General features: G+C 25.7%; 1 protein-coding gene across 1 annotated transcript; it reads left to right on the forward strand.

Moving 5' to 3' along the window:
• Window positions 1-11,503: 11,503 nt before the first annotated feature.
• On the forward strand, window positions 11,504-17,373 carry LOC145833774 (small nuclear ribonucleoprotein F-like). Its single transcript, XM_082940952.1, has 3 exons — window positions 11,504-11,597; window positions 14,670-14,772; window positions 16,979-17,373. Exons 1-3 carry the CDS (start codon window positions 11,504-11,506, stop codon window positions 17,034-17,036), a joined length of 255 nt encoding a protein of 84 aa, XP_082797078.1. The 3' UTR covers window positions 17,037-17,373.
• The last annotated feature ends 3,425 nt before the right edge of the window (window positions 17,374-20,798 follow it).

The following is a 20,798-nucleotide window of genomic DNA, read 5'->3' on the forward strand; positions in this document are numbered from 1 at the left end:
TTAGATGACCAAGGACTTTGCAAAATAAATAAACAAATATTGAGGACATAATCGACGTATAAAAAGGAAAAACCCGTATAAATCGTAAATCTACGTCTTACCTTCCACGACAAACCTTTATTTTATGTTCTTTTGTTTTAATAAAATATAATTATGTTCTTGGTAGTCGTCTTAGATGACCAAGTAATTTTGAAACTAAATAAACCAATATTGACGTCATAATCGACTTATAAAAACGAAAAACCCGTAAAAATCGTAAATCTACGTCTTGCCTTCTTCGACAAACCTTTATTTTATGTTCTTTTGTTTTAATAAATTAAAATTATGTTCTTGTAAGTCGTTTTAGATGACCAAGTAATTTGCAAACTAAATAAACAAATATTGACGTCATAATCGACTTATAAAAACGAAAAACCCGTATAAATCGTAAATCTACGTCTTGCCTTCTTCGACAAACCTTTATTTTATGTTCTTTTGTTTTAATAAATTATAATTATGTTCTTGTAAGTCGTCTTAGATGACCAAGTAATTTGCAAACTAAATAAACCAATATTGACGTCACAATCGACTTATAAAAACAAAAAACCCGTATAAATCGTAAATCTACGTCTTATCTTCTTCGACAAACCTTTATTTTATGTTATTATGCTTTAATTATTGTTAATTAAACGATAAAAAAAGCGCTCAAAAAATTTAGTCTAATGACCTGGTTACAAATAAAATTTTCGTTAATCATTCGTACACCACATCCTTATAAAATATCTTACGGGCTATTAGATTTAATTTTTTTTCATTTAATTATTCAAATCTATAGTAATAAAATAATCAGTTAAACGAAATTAAAGAAAAAAAAAATTAAACGAAAATAAACTGAATTTTGTGTGTAAAAATGTACTTAAAAACTTGTTTAGTAACATAAGAACTAAAAAATAGATTACACTTTAAACAAACTTGCAAAGAAAGTAATCATTACATATAGCAAACAATTGAGTACTTGAATGATACGTTACAACAACTTTAAAGAATGTAAAAATGTAATACGCTAAAATATCTTAACATTCAGTTTTATAAGTATTTTGTGCTAAAAGTGTTGTTTTTAGTTTTATCTTATAATATCAATTGAACAGCAAAAATAATTTCACAATCTAATAGATAAATTTACCATTGCATAATTTTTTAATAAGTTTAAAAAAGTGAATTCTACCATAACTGAACTTAACTTTTACAAATGAAAATAAAAAGATAAGTTATGTTAAAATTATGCTTCTAATAAGAAAACAAAACAACAATAGTAATATCAATTATCTTCTTTGAAATTATGTTCTGATATGTCATCTTGTAACGGCACTTAAGTTGCAAATTAAATAAACCAAAAGTACGTCATAATCGACTTATAACATGAAAAAAGGCTTTGCCTTAATAAAAAAGGAGTTTTAATAATTCTTTGTGTTGGTGTGACGGAAATCTCCTAATATTTGCTGAGTCAGCATAAAGAATTATAAAAACATTATGTTTTAAATATTTTTAATATGTCTGGGTAAGGTGGATTAGGGTTAAGAGTAATAAAAATATTAAAATAGTTAGGGTAAGGAGGATTATGGTTAAGCGTATAAATATTAAAGAATTAAAAAAGAATTTTGTAACGTTATTCCAAGTTTCACTTGAAAACCGTTTTGTTTCTAAGAGAAAATTAAGAGTTATTGCTGTTATTAATTAAGAGCACTTAAATTTCTTGCTCGGGAAAAGTCTGTAGAAACAAAAAGTGAGAAAGATAATAAAGAGAATGAGAGCGCGCTTTTCTTTTATGAAGTAAAGAGAATGAGAGCGCATCTCTCTTTTATGAAACTGACTGACGAAATTTTTTATGTAATGTTTTTGGTCACAAGCTGATAAGGGATACGAGACTAAGCTGTGTTGACAGAACCGCCAGGAGCTGCAGAGACTATTAAAAAAAAAGACAATTGAATATGTTATTGAATTGTTTTATAAAGTTTTAGTAAATATATTTATAAATGTATTTGTTATATTTAAAGATTATTATTTAAAGAAAGTTTAGTAATTATCTTACTGTTTTAATAACCTTTACCAGTAGTTTATAAATAATGTTAAACTTGAAGTTAGGATTAATATTATAGCTTTAAGTTTTCAGCTTATTCTTATTGGCACTTATTTTAAATAGACAACAACTTAAAGGCGAAAAAGTTTTATTAAATAAAGCACACCAATTTCGAGCTGTTGGTTTTGAGCATAGTTTACAGCAAGACGGAGTTAGCTGTGGAGTACACGTAATAGAGGTATATTTTGGTACTTTTATAAACTTCTGAAATACTAACAGTTATTCTCTCTAGATTCTATTTTGGCAGTTAGTTATTATATTAGTTATATAATGTATTTTATAGTATTTTGAAAGTGCAAATATAACTTTTCAGACAGCAGAACAATTTATATCTTGTTTTCCTCAGTCTGTAACAGACATACATGTCGAAACTAACTGCGAACCACTTAATTCAAAACGCTTAGAAATTGCCACAAGCCTAATAAAGGACGGAGGTAAACTAATAATATTTAAACATCTACTAAGCGAAATAAATAAAAATTTTGATCAGGCATTACATTTTAAAACAATATATAATGATCAAGTTCTACGTATATTCTATTTACAGTCGTGAATCAAGTTAAATGCTACAAATGTAAAAGAGATGAGCATGCGTTGCGTAAGAAAAAGAAGAACGAAAAGGTAAAGTGGGTTAGTGAACTTTTATTAATTTTGTATTGCTGTCAGTCCGAACTAATATATAGAATATCAATAGTTGTTTTTTACTAACGTTCATATTGATTAACTACTCAAACTTTAATTTTTAGTTGGGATGTGAGAATTGTAAAAAGTGGTTCCATTTCAATTGCTTTCCTTACAATGATTCTCCATTCGAGTCTTTTAAGAATTTTAAGTGGTTTTGTGGACATTGCGGTTATTTGAAAAATGGTTATGAAGATTCTTTTCATGAAGATTATAATTTTTAATTTCCTTTAATTTAACTTAATATAAAAAAATTTCAAGTGGATATCTTTTTTGCATTATATTTTCACTATATTTCATTATGTTTCATAAATTTTGTCTATAAAATTCAACGTTCTTTTTATCTTAGGTCGTAACATACCGATTAAAATTGTTTAAAACTTGTTATTTTATACACGTTTTTATCGCTATACTTTTATAAAGGTTAGAAAAATAAAACTGTAAAATTTCATTAAGTTTATGTTAAATAAGTATGAAAAACGTATCAGAGTCTTAAGTGGTTCAAAAAAGTACAAAAGTCTAAAACGCCTTTTTAGAAGCTCTTTGATTATTTAAGTACTTAAAGTAAAACCTTCATGGATGAAACATAAAAAAGTTTATCAATTTATGTTGAAATAATATTTAAAAAACGCAGTAGTATCTCAGGGGTTTTTGATAAGGTCTAAAAGTACAGTACAGAAAAACGTGTTTTTATTTGCTCCTACTTATCTAAGTTAATTCTTTTATTTGTATGGTGTTCAATCTTAATTTATTATTAATCGTTAAATATGTTTTTTAATCGTGTAACTACAGTTTTGGCAACTTATATTTACGATTTATACGGGTTTTTCGTTTTTATAAGTCGATTATGACGTCAATATTGGTTTATTTAGTTTCAAAATTACTTGGTCATCTAAGACGACTTACAAAAACATAATTATAATTTATTAAAACAAAAGAACATAAAATAAAGGTTTGTCGAAGAAGAAAAGACGTAGATTTACGATTTATACGGGTTTTTCGCTTTTATAAGTCGATTATGACGTCAATATTGGTTTATTTAGTTTCAAAATTACTTGGTCATCTAAGACGACTTACAAGAACATAATTATAATTTATTAAAACAAAAGAACATAAAATAAAGGTTTGTCGAAGAAGATAAGACGTAGATTTACGATTTATACGGGTTTTTCGTTTTTATAAGTCGATTGTGACGTCAATATTGGTTTATTTAGTTTGCAAATTACTTGGTCATCTAAGACGACTTACAAAAACATAATTATAATTTATTAAAACAAAAGAACATAAAATAAAGGTTTGTCGAAGAAGGCAAGACGTAGATTTACGATTTTTACGGGTTTTTCGTTTTTATAAGTCGATTATGACGTCAATATTTGTTTATTTAGTTTGCAAATTACTTGGTCATCTAAAACGACTTACAAGAACATAATTTTAATTTATTAAAACAAAAGAACATAAAATAAAGGTTTGTCGAAGAAGATAATACGTAGATTTACGATTTATACGGATTTTTCGCTTTTATAAGTCGATTGTGACGTCAATATTGGTTTATTTAGTTTGCAAATTACTTGGTCATCTAAGACAACTTACAAAAACATAATTATAATTTATTAAAGCAAAAGAACATAAAATAAAGGTTTGTCGAAGAAGAAAAGACGTAGATTTACGATTTATACGGGTTTTTCGCTTTTATAAGTCGATTATGACGTCAATATTGGTTTATTTAGCTTGCAAATTACTTGGTCATCTAAGACGACTTACAAGAACATAATTATAATTTATTAAAACAAAAGAACATAAAATAAAGGTTTGTCGAAGAAGGTAAGACGTAGGTTTACGATTTATACGGGTTTTTCGTTTTTATAAGTCGATTGTGACGTCAATATTGGTTTATTTAGCTTGCAAATTACTTGGTCATCTAAGACGACTTACAAGAACATAATTTTTATTTATTAAAACAAAAGAACATAAAATAAAGGTTTGTCAAAAAAGGTAAGACGTAGATTTACGATTTTTACGGGTTTTTCGTTTTTATAAGTCGATTATGACGTCAATATTGGTTTATTTAGTTTGCAAATTACTTGGTCATCTAAGACGACTTACAAGTACATAATTATATTTTATTAAAACAAAAGAACATGAAATAAAGGTTTGTCGAAAAAGGTAAGACGTAGATTTACGATTTATACGGGTTTTTCGTTTTTATAAGTCGATTGTGACGTCAATATTGGTTTATTTAGTTTTCAAATTACTTGGTCATCTAAGACGACTTACAAAAACATAATTATAATTTATTAAAACAAAAGAACATAAAATAAAGGTTTGTCGAAGAAGAAAAGACGTAGATTTACGATTTATACGGATTTTTCGTTTTTATAAGTCGATTATGACGTCAATATTGGTTTATTTAGTTTGCAAATTACTTGGTCATCTAAGACGACTTACAAGTACATAATTATATTTTATTAAAACAAAAGAACATGAAATAAAGGTTTGTCGAAAAAGGTAAGACGTAGATTTACGATTTTTACGGGTTTTTCGTTTTTATAAGTCGATTATGACGTCAATATTGGTTTATTTAGTTTGCAAATTACTTGGTCATCTAAGACGACTTACAAGTACATAATTATATTTTATTAAAACAAAAGAACATGAAATAAAGGTTTGTCGAAAAAGGTAAGACGTAGATTTACGATTTATACGGGTTTTTCGTTTTTATAAGTCGATTGTGACGTCAATATTGGTTTATTTAGTTTTCAAATTACTTGGTCATCTAAGACGACTTACAAAAACATAATTATAATTTATTAAAACAAAAGAACATAAAATAAAGGTTTGTCGAAGAAGGAAATATATAGATTTACGATTTATACGGGTTTTTCGTTTTTATAAGTCGATTATGACGTCAATATTTGTTTATTTAGTTTGAAAATTACTTGGTCATCTAAGACGACTTACGAGAACATAATTATATATTATTAAAACAAAAGAACATGAAATAAAGGTTTGTCGAAGAAGGCAAGACGTAGATTTACGATTTATACGGGTTTTTCGTTTTTATAAGTCGATTATGACGTCAATATTGGTTTATTTAGTTTCAAAATTACTTGGTCATCTAAGACGACTTACAAGAACATAATTATAATTTATTAAAACAAAAGAACATAAAATAAAGGTTTGTCGAAGAAGATAAGACGTAGATTTACGATTTATACGGGTTTTTCGTTTTTATAAGTCGATTGTGACGTCAATATTTGTTTATTTAGTTTGAAAATTACTTGGTCATCTAAGAAAACTTACAAGTACATAATAATATTTTATTAAAACAAAAGAACATAAAATAAAGGTTTGTCGAAGAAGGTAAGACGTAGATTTACGATTTATACGGGTTTTTCGTTTTTATAAGTCGATTATGACGTCAATATTTGTTTATTTAGTTTGCAAATTACTTGGTCATCTAAAACGACTTACAAGAACATAATTTTAATTTATTAAAACAAAAGAACATAAAATAAAGGTTTGTCGAAGAAGATAATACGTAGATTTACGATTTATACGGATTTTTCGCTTTTATAAGTCGATTATGACGTCAATATTTGTTTATTTAGTTTGCAAATTACTTGGTCATCTAAGACGACTTACAAAAACATAATTATAATTTATTAAAACAAAAGAACATAAAATAAAGGTTTGTCGAAGAAGAAAAGACGTAGATTTACGATTTATACGGGTTTTTCGCTTTTATAAGTCGATTATTACGTCAATATTGGTTTATTTAGCTTGCAAATTACTTGGTCATCTAAGACGACTTACAAGAACATAATTATAATTTATTAAAACAAAAGAACATAAAATAAAGGTTTGTCGAAGAAGGTAAGACGTAGGTTTACGATTTATACGGGTTTTTCGTTTTTATAAGTCGATTGTGACGTCAATATTGGTTTATTTAGTTTGCAAATTACTTGGTCATCTAAGACGACTTACAAGTACATATTTATATTTTATTAAAACAAAAGAACATGAAATAAAGGTTTGTCGAAAAAGGTAAGACGTAGATTTACGATTTATACGGGTTTTTCGTTTTTATAAGTCAATTGTGACGTCAATATTGGTTTATTTAGTTTGAAAATTACTTGGTCATCTAAGACGACTTACAAAAACATAATTATAATTTATTAAAACAAAAGAACATAAAATAAAGGTTTGTCGAAGAAGAAAAGACGTAGATTTACGATTTATACGGATTTTTCGTTTTTATAAGTCGATTATGACGTCAATATTGGTTTATTTAGTTTGAAAATTACTTGGTCATCTAAGACGACTTACAAGAACATAATTATTAATTTTTTAAAACAAAAGAACATAAAATAAAGGTTTGTCGAAGAAGATAAGACGTAGATTTACGATTTATACGGGTTTTTCGTTTTTATAAGTCGATTGTGACGTCAATATTGGTTTATTTAGTTTGAAAATTACTTGGTCATCTAAGACGACTTACAAGAACATAATTATAATTTATTAAAACAAAAGAACATAAAATAAAGGTTTGTCGAAGAAGATAAGACGTAGATTTACGATTTATACGGGTTTTTCGCTTTTAAAAGTCGATTGTGACGTCAATATTGGTTTATTTAGTTTGAAAATTACTTGGTCATCTAAGACGACTTACAAAAACATAATTATAATTTATTAAAACAAAAGAACATAAAATAAAGGTTTGTCGAAGAAGGAAATATATAGATTTACGATTTATACGGGTTTTTCGTTTTTATAAGTCGATTATGACGTCAATATTTGTTTATTTAGTTTGAAAATTACTTGGTCATCTAAGACGACTTACGAGAACATAATTATATATTATTAAAACAAAAGAACATGAAATAAAGGTTTGTCGAAGAAGGCAAGACGTAGATTTACGATTTATACGGGTTTTTCGTTTTTATAAGTCGATTATGACGTCAACATTGGTTTATTTAGTTTCAAAATTACTTGGTCATCCAAGACGACTTACAAGAACATAATTATAATTTATTAAAACAAAAGAACATAAAATAAAGGTTTGTCGAAGAAGATAAGACGTAGATTTACGATTTATACGGGTTTTTCGTTTTTATAAGTCGATTGTGACGTCAATATTTGTTTATTTAGTTTGAAAATTACTTGGTCATCTAAGAAAACTTACAAGTACATAATAATATTTTATTAAAACAAAAGAACATAAAATAAAGGTTTGTCGAAGAAGGTAAGACGTAGATTTACGATTTATACGGGTTTTTCGTTTTTATAAGTCGATTGTGACGTCAATATTTGTTTATTTAGTTTGCAAATTACTTGGTCATCTAAGACGACTTACAAGAACATAATTATTATTTTTTAAAACAAAAGAACATAAAATGAAGGTTTGTCGTGGAAGATAAAGAAGACAGTTATATATTGTATATATCCGATATTTATATATCGTTCAAACTTCAGCTTAGTCACTTTTGCATGGAAGTAAATCAAGAAATTTACATTATAATAAAAATAGACTTAATTTTAAAACCTGAAAGAAATTTTGAAAACCTGGAGAAAATTTGCCAAAAGCATTTGGCAACTCTGCATAAACTTTTGCTGTTTTATGTAACTCTGGCTTACATTACTCAGGGTTGCCAAAAACCTATAACCCTGGAAAAACCTGGAGTTTGACAATTTAGGCCAAAAATACCTGGAAAAACATAGAATTTAAAAAACTTGTTGAAGTCTTAAAAATGATAAAAAACCATTTGAAGCTAAATTGAACTTTGTTGAAATATAATATAAATAAAATAATATTTTAAAAATATGAATAATAGTTAAAGAAAACGGTTTCAACCCCCTATGGATTATGTAGCATAGATAACTAGATAAATGTAATAAAAACAGGGTGGCCATTTTATCTGAAACTTAGAACAACCTAGAATTAAGTTTTTTTTCCAAAAACAATTTGGAACTAAAAACACTTTAGTTATTAAAAAAATTTGAGTTTTGAATTAAAATCATTAAAAACTTTTAAAAGCCTAAAATTTTAAACAATTTTGAATGCAAATGATGAATAATGAGTTATAAATAAAATAAGAAATACACAAAAAGACACCTTCAAAACAGCATTCTAGTATCTTTTCAGATATTTGAATACATATTTTAAGCTTAAATTTAGTTTTACAATAAAAAAAGAACAAAGAAACTTGTATTTTTTAAAACAGAAATTTTTTACTTTTCAAAATCAAGCTGGACAAATAGTTTTTTAAGTTTAATTTCAGACATTTGTGAAATTTCTAGTTCTCTAGTTCAACAATAAAAAACAAACAAGTTCATAATAGCAAAACAAGTACAATTAACTACAGCATGTCTGCAAAATTTGTATTTAAAGAGTTTTTGTGTTATAGAGCACTTTTTCTAATTTTTTCCAGTCTAAATTTTTCATATAAAAAGAGTTAATTTAGAAGAAAGTATAAAAAAGTGTAAGAAAAAAATTGTGGCTACCCAGACAAAAGGCAAACAAAGTATTAAAAATATCTTTTACTGATAATTTTATAATATTTTTTAGTCATGGCAGATAGTTAAGGCCATAGGGGGTATTTTTTAAATATTGATATTTATTTTATAAAATGGGGTATTTTTAAAATATTTTTTAATAAGGGTAAAAATATTTTTTTTTTTATTTTTTTTGTTATAAAATTTTTATTTTTAATTTTTTTTAAATCTGTTCCGACAGAATTTTTTAAATATTGCAAGGAACATTTCCTGAAAATTTGAGGTAGTTATCTCAAAAAAGGTAGGAGGAGATAGATTTTTAGTGATTTCTAGTCATTTGCCGTTTTAGTTTGTGCCTCCCATAAGGATCCTATTGTTGCCTCTGACTTTGACCAGCTATATCTCAAAAATTATTTTGAATTTTTAAAATCTGTAAAAACCATCTTGTAGCTTAGTAAAAACTATATAAATTAAGATCAAAAACAAAAAAAGGGTGTTTACCCCCCCCCCCCCCCCTATGCCCTTATAACCAGTCTTTACAATTTTTCCTACAAATTTAATCCCATTAACCAAATTTTATTTCAGTTACAATATGACTAAAAGCTTTAAGGTCATTTGTCTGTAATTACGATGAATTTATTGATCTAACATTAATTAAATATTAAAAAAAATTGCCAAAAAGTATAGATTATATTTAGCATAACATTACTGTTATTTAAAAAATATATTTTGTTATGTTAAAAACAAAAATAGTTAAGTGCATAGGGGGGTTAACACTTTTTTTCACAATTTAATCTTTTTTTATACAGTTTTTACTAAGCTACAAGATGCTTTTAGAAGATTTTAAAAATTCCAAATAACTTTTGAGATATAGCTGGTCAAGTCGGAGGCAACAATAGGTACCTTATGGGAGGCACAAACTAAAACGGCAAATAACTAGAAATCACTAAAAATCTATCTTCTACGTTTTTTGAGATAACAATCTCAAATTTTCAGGAAATGTTCCTTGCAATATATAAAAAATTATGTGGGAACAAAAAAAATAAAAACTTTTTAACAAAAAAAAACAAAAAAAACTTAATTTTGTTTATTTTCTATATTAATTTTTTTAAATTTTTCTTTTAATTTTTTACTGAAAAATTTTCTAAATATTTTGAGGAACACTTCCAAAATTTTGAGGTAGTTATCTCAAAAAACATAGAAGACAGATTTTTATGAAGTAGTCTATTTTTGCTGTTTTAGTTTGCGCCTCCCATAAGGAACCTATTGTTGCCACCAACTTTGACCAGCTATATCTCAAAAATTAGTTTGAATTTTCAAAATCTGTAAAAATCATCTTGTGGCTTGGTACAAACTGTATAAAGTAAGATCAAATTGTGTATGAAGTTATTAACCACCTATGCCCTTAAGTATGCAATGTTTGACAGCATATATTAAAACATTTTATGGATTTGAAAAATATAAACAGTTATGAGTATTAAATTTGTAGTAATATTAATAGTTAATTACTAAACAATTTGCACAAAAATCATCTTTGATTTTTATATGACATTTTTTAATTAACTGACATATCACTATTGCAATGGTGCACTTTTACATTTATCATTATGCTTTGTTTATCTACCAATTAAATAATCATTTCCTACTTGTCATGCAAATAATTTATTTTATTAATATTTTGATTTACTAGTAGGTTTTATTATAAAATTGCTTTATCATATTACTACTTTTCTTTTCTTCTTCATTACAATTCTTTTTATTAGTCTTGCAAAGATTTTGCTACCAAGAAAAAGTGTCAACACTAATGCACTAAATAAATTTATTTAACATACCCAAGTGTTTTTGTTGAAAATGTTTTAAAGAAGTATGTCAACATTAATGAACCACATAAACATACATAGTTTTCAATTTTTTAGTCAGTGTGTAATAGTCATTATGTCAAAGTTGATATACTAGAGTGGTCATATAACATTTCGTCAATTTGTGTTAATAATAAATAATTTTAATACTTTAACACAAATTGTTACTAGTAACCATGTCTTCCATGCCAGTTTTTCTCATTTTTATATTTTATTACAATATTAAAATAAATATTACACTATAAACACAATATGTTACATTACAATATCACCTTACAAGTTTTGATTAGCTACCAAGAGAAGATGTCTAAGCTGTAGACATTATTTTTACAGAAAATACTATTAAATAGTTACCATGTCTTCTATGCCAATGAACCCCAAGCCGTTTTTGAACCAGCTCACTGGTAAGCCCGTCATGGTCAAGCTGAAATGGGGTATGGAGTATAGAGGTACGTTTACATAAAAATAATGTAATAAAATGTAAAGTTTAGTTGAGTTGTATATTTTATTTTGCTCATTGGAAAGCCAGTCATTGTGAATCTGAATTGGGGTATGGAGAATAGAGATTTGTATTTATATATATTGTTAAGGCCATAAGGGGGGAGGTAAGCCATGTTTTTTACAAGTTGATCTTATTTTATAGAGTTTTTTCTAAGCTTCAAGATACTTTTTATTGTTTAAAAAAAATCTAATTATTTTTGAGATATTAACAGTCAAAGTCAGGCCGCATTTTAGGTTCCCTATGGGAAGGGAAAACTAAAACAGCAAAAAAAGACTATTATATTTAAAATCTATCTTCTCCTACATTTTTCAAGCAATCTTCAAAATTTCACAGTCTAATCTTTATACAATAAAAAAAAAACGTTACTTAACAATTAAAAAAAAAATTGAAGAAATGTATTAAAAAAAAAAATTAAAATTTTTGTGATAAAGTTTATATTTTTAGAAGTTATTAAAATTCATAAGTAACGTTTTTTCCTTTAAACATAAGAAACATTTCCTAAAACTTTAAAGAAGATTGCTTGAAAAATGAAGGAGGAGATAGATTTTTAGTGAATTTTAAAATTTCTGAGAAAAATGACCTCAAAAAATTTGATTTTTTTGAAAAATCAAAATTTTTGCGGTCCATACGTTTGTATTGGAAACTTTTTACATAAAATAAAATATCTCAAAAGTTAAATGATATTTTTGAATTCTATAAAAACTGACTTGTAGTTTGTATTTAAAGCTTTCATATAAAAGCCTAAGTTAATTTTTGTAAAAAAAATGCCCCCCCCCCCCCCCCTTATGGCCTTATTATTAAGTATTAACATTTTAATACAGTTTTGACAATGAATAATATTTATTTAACATTCTTTTATATACTGAAAAATAATATTTTGTCAAGTAAAAGGTTCCATTTGGTTTACATGTTTATTTTAATTAATCATTTTGAATGAAGAAATTATAATCTTAAATAAAAAAATTTAGTTTTTAATATCAGGTTATGATTCACTTTTATATCTTATGGAATTAATTGTTACTAAGCACAAAACTTACTTGACTAATAAATAAAGTGGAATGTTTTACTATTGGTCAATCTAATTTCAATAGTCTTTTTGTTCTCTTGTATGTTAGATATTTGTTAAATAAGAATTTTATTTTTGAAATTAATTATTTTGTACAAGTTTTGCATTAGTCTTTTAAATTTATTTGAAAAATATTACATTAATTTGCTAAATTGGTACATTAATTTTATAAATAAAAACGAAAAATACCATTAAAAAAGTGTTATTTTCATTTATTTTATTGCCTAATTGCTATAGGTTTTTATAAAAGTTGTTTAAGGTGTCAAGTTTTTGTTGTAACCCATTTATTTTCTTAGTTATTATTAAAACTAAAACATAATGTAAAACATGACTTTTAGTTACTAATTATTTGATAAATTAAAAAATACAAGTGGCCTACTGGTTTTATTTTAAGTAATAACTATGTATTTTACTTTACTAAAAATATGTTACTTTTTATACAGAATATTTATTTTTTTATGTTACATTACTAGTTTGATGTATAACAGGTTATACAATGTATAGCTTTTTTGCTTCAAAAAGTGGCATCTGTAGTATACTGCACTAATTTAGAAATTATGTGGTTTGTAGACATATTTTCAATAAGTTTTTAATAAATTAGAATTTTTAAAAACTCTCCAACAGCATATGTATACAAATAAGCTTGTTTAAAAAATAGTTTGAATTAATTATCATTGAGTTTTTAGTTCACATTTGAAAGTCTTCTTGACCATATATTTATTCACCGAGTTTTTATTCCTAAAATATTGGAAATCTAAGCCGAGATTTAGAAAATACTAGGTTGACTTTTTGAAGAATATGTCAATGGTCATTCTAAATTTCTATACTAAAACTTAAAGTGTTGATAAACACTCATAATTTATACTTAATGCACAAAAACTAGTATTATTAACAGTATTTTTTTATATATTTTGACAAATGATAGAAAAAATGTATTAAAAAATAAATTTTACTTACATTATATATCAACTCAGGATACTTTGTGAACAACAATGAATATGTATTTGATCTTAATTGATATGTTTTTGAAATAAACACTATTTCCTCAAAATGCTATAAAGTGTTGGTGTTTTTAAGTTTTTCACATTGTACGATGTTTGGTGGATATGCAACTACAATATAATATAGTGTGTATATTTTTAACTCATATTTTTTATATCAGGATATTTGGTGAGCGTTGACTGTTACATGAACATGCAACTACAATATAATATAGTGTGCATATTTTTAACTTATATTTTTTATATCAGGATATTTGGTGAGCGTCGACGGTTACATGAACATGCAACTACAATATAATATAGTGTGTATATTTTTAACTTGTATTTTTTATATCAGGATATTTGGTGAGCGTCGACGGTTACATGAACATGCAACTACAATATAATATAGTGTGTATATTTTTAACTTATATTTTTTATATCAGGATATTTGGTGAGCGTCGATGGTTACATGAACATGCAACTACAATATGTTATAGTGTGTATATTTTTAACTTATATTTTTGTATCAGGATATTTGGTGAGCGTCGACGGTTACATGAACATGCAACTACAATATAATATAGTGTGTATATTTTTAACTTATATTTTTTATATCAGGATATTTGGTGAGCGTCGATGGTTACATGAACATGCAACTACAATATGTTATAGTGTGTATATTTTTAACTTATATTTTTGTATCAGGATACTTGGTGAGCGTTGACGGTTACATGAACATGCAACTACAATATAATATAGTGTGTATATTTTTAACTTATATTTTTTATATCAGGATATTTGGTGAGTGTTGACAGTTACATGAACATGCAACTACAATATAATATAGTGTGTATATTTTTTAACTTATATTTTTTATATCAGGATATTTGGTGAGCGTTGACGGTTACATGAACATGCAACTACAATATAATATAGTGTGTATATTTTTAACTTATATTTTTTATATCAGGATATTTGGTGAGCGTCGACGGTTACATGAACATGCAACTCGCAAACACCGAAGAGTTTGTTGAAGGAAACAAAGCTGGTAACCTCGGTGAAATTCTCATCAGGTTATTAGTTGTTTATATGTAGGATAAGATTAGATGAAAATTATAAAGAGTTTATAGTGATAGTTTTATCCAGTTGTTTTAGTAAAATAAAAAAAGAATAAAGTAAAGTAAAAGGGTGATTTGCGTAAAATAAATATATTACTTCTTATTGATTTTATCAAAGAATGTTTTAATAAATTTTTTTTATATATGATGCAAATATCTGCATAAAAAGTATTAAATTTTAATTTTTTGTTTTTATATAAGAATATTTAATGTTTATTGTTATTTTTAATATTTTGAAACTGAAATAAAAGCTTACAAAATATTGTCTAAATCTTTTAATTTTTTTGTTGTAGTATGAAGGTATATATATGTAATTGCAGAGTTGCCACTTTACCTGGAATCCTGGAAAAACCTGGAATTTGACAATTTAGGCAAAAAAACCTGAAAAACCTGGAATTTGGGAAATTTTGAAAAAAACCTGGCAAAACTTGGCATTTTGAACAAAAATCACTAAAAAAACCTAATTTTAACAATTTTCACATGTTCAGTAGTAAAATTTCAATTTGACTCAAAAAATCTATCACATAAATAAAAAAAATTTGTTATCATCAAAATTGTTTTATTAAAAAATATATTTAAAGTAGCTTTACAGTATCTTTTCAATGTTTTTATATTATTTAACACAGTTTCTTACCTTAAACTTAACTTTAAACTAAAAATAGACCCAAAAATGTGTACTTTTAAAAACCTAAAAGAAATTTGGAAAACCTAGAAAAATTTTTGAACAAACGAGTGGCAACCCTGTAATTGGTTTGTAGCTTAAAGTTTTTCTAAAATTTTTCAAGTATCAAATTTTAAACAGAGGTATGTAAAGATAGTTTTGATGAATAGTATTTGTAAATATAATTTTTAATTATAATTTTCATGTATCAGAATTCATTTTGTTGTTTTTATAGATGAATAGTTTTTAAAACAGTGTTGCCACTCACTCAAAATACTTGGGATAACTTAGGATATTATTTTTTTTTAGAAATCCAGGACATTGTGATTTGTTTTTAAATTCAGGCTGACTCTGGTTAGTTTTAAGATATTTTAAAGTTCCAGGACATATTTTTACATAGATGTTGTATGAGAATTAGTTTATCTACTTTTAATGTTTTTTAACTAATTTTTTTCAAGAACTAAATTTTTATTGATTTTGAAATGTTAATTGTTTTTCAGCTTCACGGCCAGCTTTTACTACTCTCAGAAATTGTATACATGCCAGAGGCAAAAAAAAACTTTTATTAAGCATTTTGAAAAGCTCAGTTTTTAAACACTAAGCGTACATTTAATAGTTTTTAGATTCAAAGAGTGGAAACCCTGTTAAAAAATGTATGCCATAAAAACATGTGAATAAATATAAAAGTCTAAAGCTAAAAAAAAATCAAATAAGTGTTTTTGGTTATGAAATTTGACATATTTTTATATAGTTATAAGTTCTTTACAATTACAATAGTATTGGATGTTCTCTACATTGAACAAACTTACAAATAAATATTTGTTTCTAATCAAATTATCTAAAACTTTTTTTTTTAAATAGATGCAACAATGTTCTGTACGTAAAATTCTCTTATATTTGAAATATATTAAGTAGGTGTTTAATATGATTCACTTTTCTTACACCATTTATGGCAAATTCACAAATTTGTACACGTACTTAGTTTAAATGAATATTTTTGTTATAAATGAAACAGTTTCATGAAAGTGTAAAATTTTTGAACTTGTAAATATTTTAATAGTCTAAATGTTCCATATACTATTAGGTTCTATCTTTCACAGTAATTAAACAAACTTGCAAATTTCATGTTTACAGTTTTTATATTTAATTTAAATAAATATTTTTTATCTGTTTAAATGAATATTTTTTAAATAGATGCAACACTGTTCTGCACGTTAAATTTTCTTGTATTTGATATATAACAAATAAGTGTTTAACATGATTCACTTTTCTTACACCATTTATGGCAAATTCACAAATTTGTACACGTACTTAGTTTAAATGAATATTTTTGTTATAAATGAAACAGTTTCATGAAAGTGTAAAATTTTTGAACTTGTAAATATTTTATTAGTCTAAATGTTCCATATATTATCTATCTTTCACAGTAATTAAACAAACTTGCAAATTTCATGTTTATAGTTTTTATATTTAGTTTAATTAAATATTTTTTCAAAACAGATGCAACAACGTTCTCTACATCAAAGGCATCGAGGAAGGCGAGGCCGGTGAAGTTTAAACGATTCTGATTGGCTCAATCAACAAGTGATCTTCTGTGATTGGCTCAATCTGGTCTGGTGTCTTCACTGATTGGCCGATCTTATTTTGCAGCGTTTTCATTTGTTAAATATTCGCTTGGTTTGAAAATAGTTCACATAGTGTTGAGCACTTTTAGTAGTCACTATTTTTAATTTTTATCCGATATTGTTTTACCATGTATGTTAGAGATGGATATCAAATTAAAGCATTCCTAAAATGTGCATTTTGAAGTAAAGTTTTTATTGTTTAAATTTTAGTAAATTCTGTTGAGTTGTAGAAAAATAAAATTTTTTCTGTTGTCAATAAATTGTTTAAATTGTGAATTTCTAATGTATATCTACTTTTACTTTGTGTGTCCAACGTTTTATAAAAATATCATCAGTCAATTTTTACACAAGTGCGCTTAAATATAGCTCTCAATCTTTTTCAGGAAGTGTATAAACAAATTTGAGGGTTGCTTAGCCTTTGAAATAAAATAAAAGTAAGGCATTTGGGATCAATAACAATCTACTTAAAACAATGAACTTGAAACAATCTACTTAAATAAAAATAAGGTTTAAATTTACTTTTTACGTCATTTATACCTTACAAATTAGTGATGAATTGTATAAATGTTAAAACTGAACACTCAACCTACATTCTAGGATATAATAACCTCTCAAAAATATTGATAATGTCTGGCAAAACTGTTACATCGGTGCTAGCGATCTGTGAACAGTAGAGTGATCTGTTTCCATAAAAAATCATGTAGTAGATCTTGGTGAAACTTTTTGTGCATAATCACATAAACAGACAACACGAAAAATAGCTTTTACCACTACCGTACTACTTATATTTTTTATAGGAACAAACCCCATGTAATTTATATGGGACCTTGAAAATTTGACCTTCAAGTTTTTAGCTGAATATTTACGTACATTTAGCAATCATCACGAAAACACATTTTACGCGTTTTCACTAAAGTTTCATGAAAGCACTTCTCGATTTTCTCAAAAAAATGAAGAATGATAAAATGTACAGAAAATTTAAAAATGTCTTGAAATATATAATTTAAATTTTACAACTCCCCTTAAAATATGCGTGGGTCCTTTTTTGCTCTTTATCATACACTCCGTAAGATCTAGTGTAAGTTTCAAAATTTGCCAGAATATCTACAGGGTTGCAAATAAACTTGAAAGTTGACTTTGTATTTTAAAAAAACCTGGAAATTAGCAATTTAAAAAAATAAACTGGAGTTTTGAACAAAATAGCTACAATTTTAAACGACATTAACATTTAAGTAATGAAGTTTTGTTTTTATAGATTAGAAAATTTATCATGTAGATAGTTTTTTATCGTTATTAAGATTTTTATCTAAAAAAGATTAAAAGTAGCTCTACAGTGTTTTCTCATTGTTTTTATACAACTTAAAACATTTTTTGCATTAAACTTAATTTTGTACTAATAAACCCAAAAGCTTGTGCTTTAAAAATTCTGAAAGAAATATCTCTACCGTTGCCAAGTACCTAGTGTAAACTTACCAGAATATCTACTATAAGTTTCACAAGTTTGCTACAATACTTAGTAATAATAATAAGTAAAATAATACCAAACAAATGATGTTTAAATAGTAAATAATAACACTTTGGTAAGTATAATAAGTTTAGGCGTATCAACTTATTCTAAAATAGTCAGAAAACTATAAAATTTCGAGTTCATTTACACCAAGAATAAAGAATACTTTCTACCTATTTTGAGCCATTGTTTTTGTACTGTTATACACATATTATTAATAAACACATATTTATAAATTTTGCTATAGCGAAGTAATCCTTGTGAACAGACATAAAAAAACATATTTTTTGCATTGATTGTTCGAAAACAAACAAAAAGGTCTTAACTTCTAGAGACGATAATAACATATACTATTTTACTATTTCAAGACTTTATTATGCAAACTAAGTTTCGGTCAAAGTTCTTTTTTTTTTGATTATTTCCATACTGTACAAACACGTATTTTAACATAACAGTTAATCTTACTTTAATTTACAATGAGTTTTACAAAAACTTACAAAAGAGTCTCATACTAAATCAGTGAAGTTAGTGCTTATCATTTTAAAGAGGACCGCAGCCTTCATTGAAATTTTGTATTATTAATAATACTATCGAAAAATATATGTTTTTTTTAAAGTGACATGTACAAAATAAAAGAATAAAATACAGCATCTATGAAATTTTAGTTCAAATAGTAAAATTAGTATACTAAGAGTTTTACTTTTCACAAAATGTGCATGGAGTGTAACTTTAGTATTTAGGTAATTATGTTATTTTTTAATATTTTTTAACAGTATTAAGTAAATATAAAAATTCGCAAAGACTTTATTTCTTAAAATATGTAATGTATAATTATTAATACATGTAGTACACTGTAGAGAGGCTTTAAAATTCTAAACCCTATGATTTAAGTAAGCCATAAAAAAACAATAAAAACTTTTAAGTCTAAACACCAAACCAAAAAATCTAAAATACTTATTTTAACAAAAGTAGTTTAACTGTTGTGAATTTAAAACACAAGTAATAGTATAAAGCAAATAAAACTATTTTGATAAATAAAAACTTAGTAAAGCATTTAGCAACATTATACTAACAGTATTCTCAAAAAAAAGTCAAATTAATTTTAAATCTAAACCTAAGGTGAACACCGTGGATTTGTTAACAAGGTTGTTGCTTTGAATTCACTTTGACAGAGCATAATGCAGGGGCGTGTCTAGAGTTTTTTCAGTGAGTTAGCACAATAATTTTTCTTCAATAAATAGAGTAGTTTCCGTAGTAACTTTTAGTAATACGTTTTGGAAAACTACGTAACATAACTGTCTCAAATTTTTTTTTCAGGTACATGATAAAAGTATTCAAACTTTAAACAACTTGAAAACACCAGTAAAACATAACTAAAAGTGTTGTTAAGTAGTCCAGTTCTTTATTATTATTATTTAATAATCAAAATACAAACCTAAGTTCAGTTAATATTGAATTTGTAAAAGTATTGCCTTACGTTGTTAAGCTAAAATGTATTTTTAAACCCTTTATATATAAGAAACTAAAAACAAAGTGCTAATCAAAACTAGCTAATAGATTGTCTTAATATTAAAACAACATATATAATGTTATGTAAGTAAATTACTTAGTCAAACAAAAAAACGTATAAACTGTATAAAAATATTATAACTACGAACGTTGCGAATTTTCAAAAGGAAACCCTTTGGGCTGTATAATAATTTAAAAATAGTTATATAGAACACTTTGATTGGCTTATTTTGAATGAAAAGTTTCATTTTTTAAATGTGAAGCTTTCGCTGCTACAAAATTTTTATAAAGCGTACACATTATTTTCCAATAAAAACATTTTAAAACTACTTGATTAGTTAATTTTGGTTTTCTGAAAAAAAAAAAAATAATAAAACTACGTCTTTTTTGTAAAACAACTCTTAACTAAACTTTATTTTACAGAAAAAAGCTAACAGCTGGATATGAACTTTTAGTCGGTGTTGAAAATTAAAACCACATTAAATCGCCTTTTTGTTACGTTTTCTTACAGTTTTAGTTTTTTAGATGTCGCCCAGAAAAACAGTCAAAACACGCTATAATGCTTTGAGCCTAATTAATACTACTGAAGTATAATTTTATACTTAAACTAAAAACAATTTTGTGTTTTTTTATTTTCGCTAGACTGTTTTTAAAACAACTCATCTGCACAATATTTAAA

This window comes from Thalia democratica, chromosome 4 (assembly GCF_965202585.1).
Source record: "Thalia democratica chromosome 4, ktThaDemo2.hap1.1, whole genome shotgun sequence".
NCBI classification, from domain to species: Eukaryota; Metazoa; Chordata; class Thaliacea; order Salpida; family Salpidae; genus Thalia; species Thalia democratica.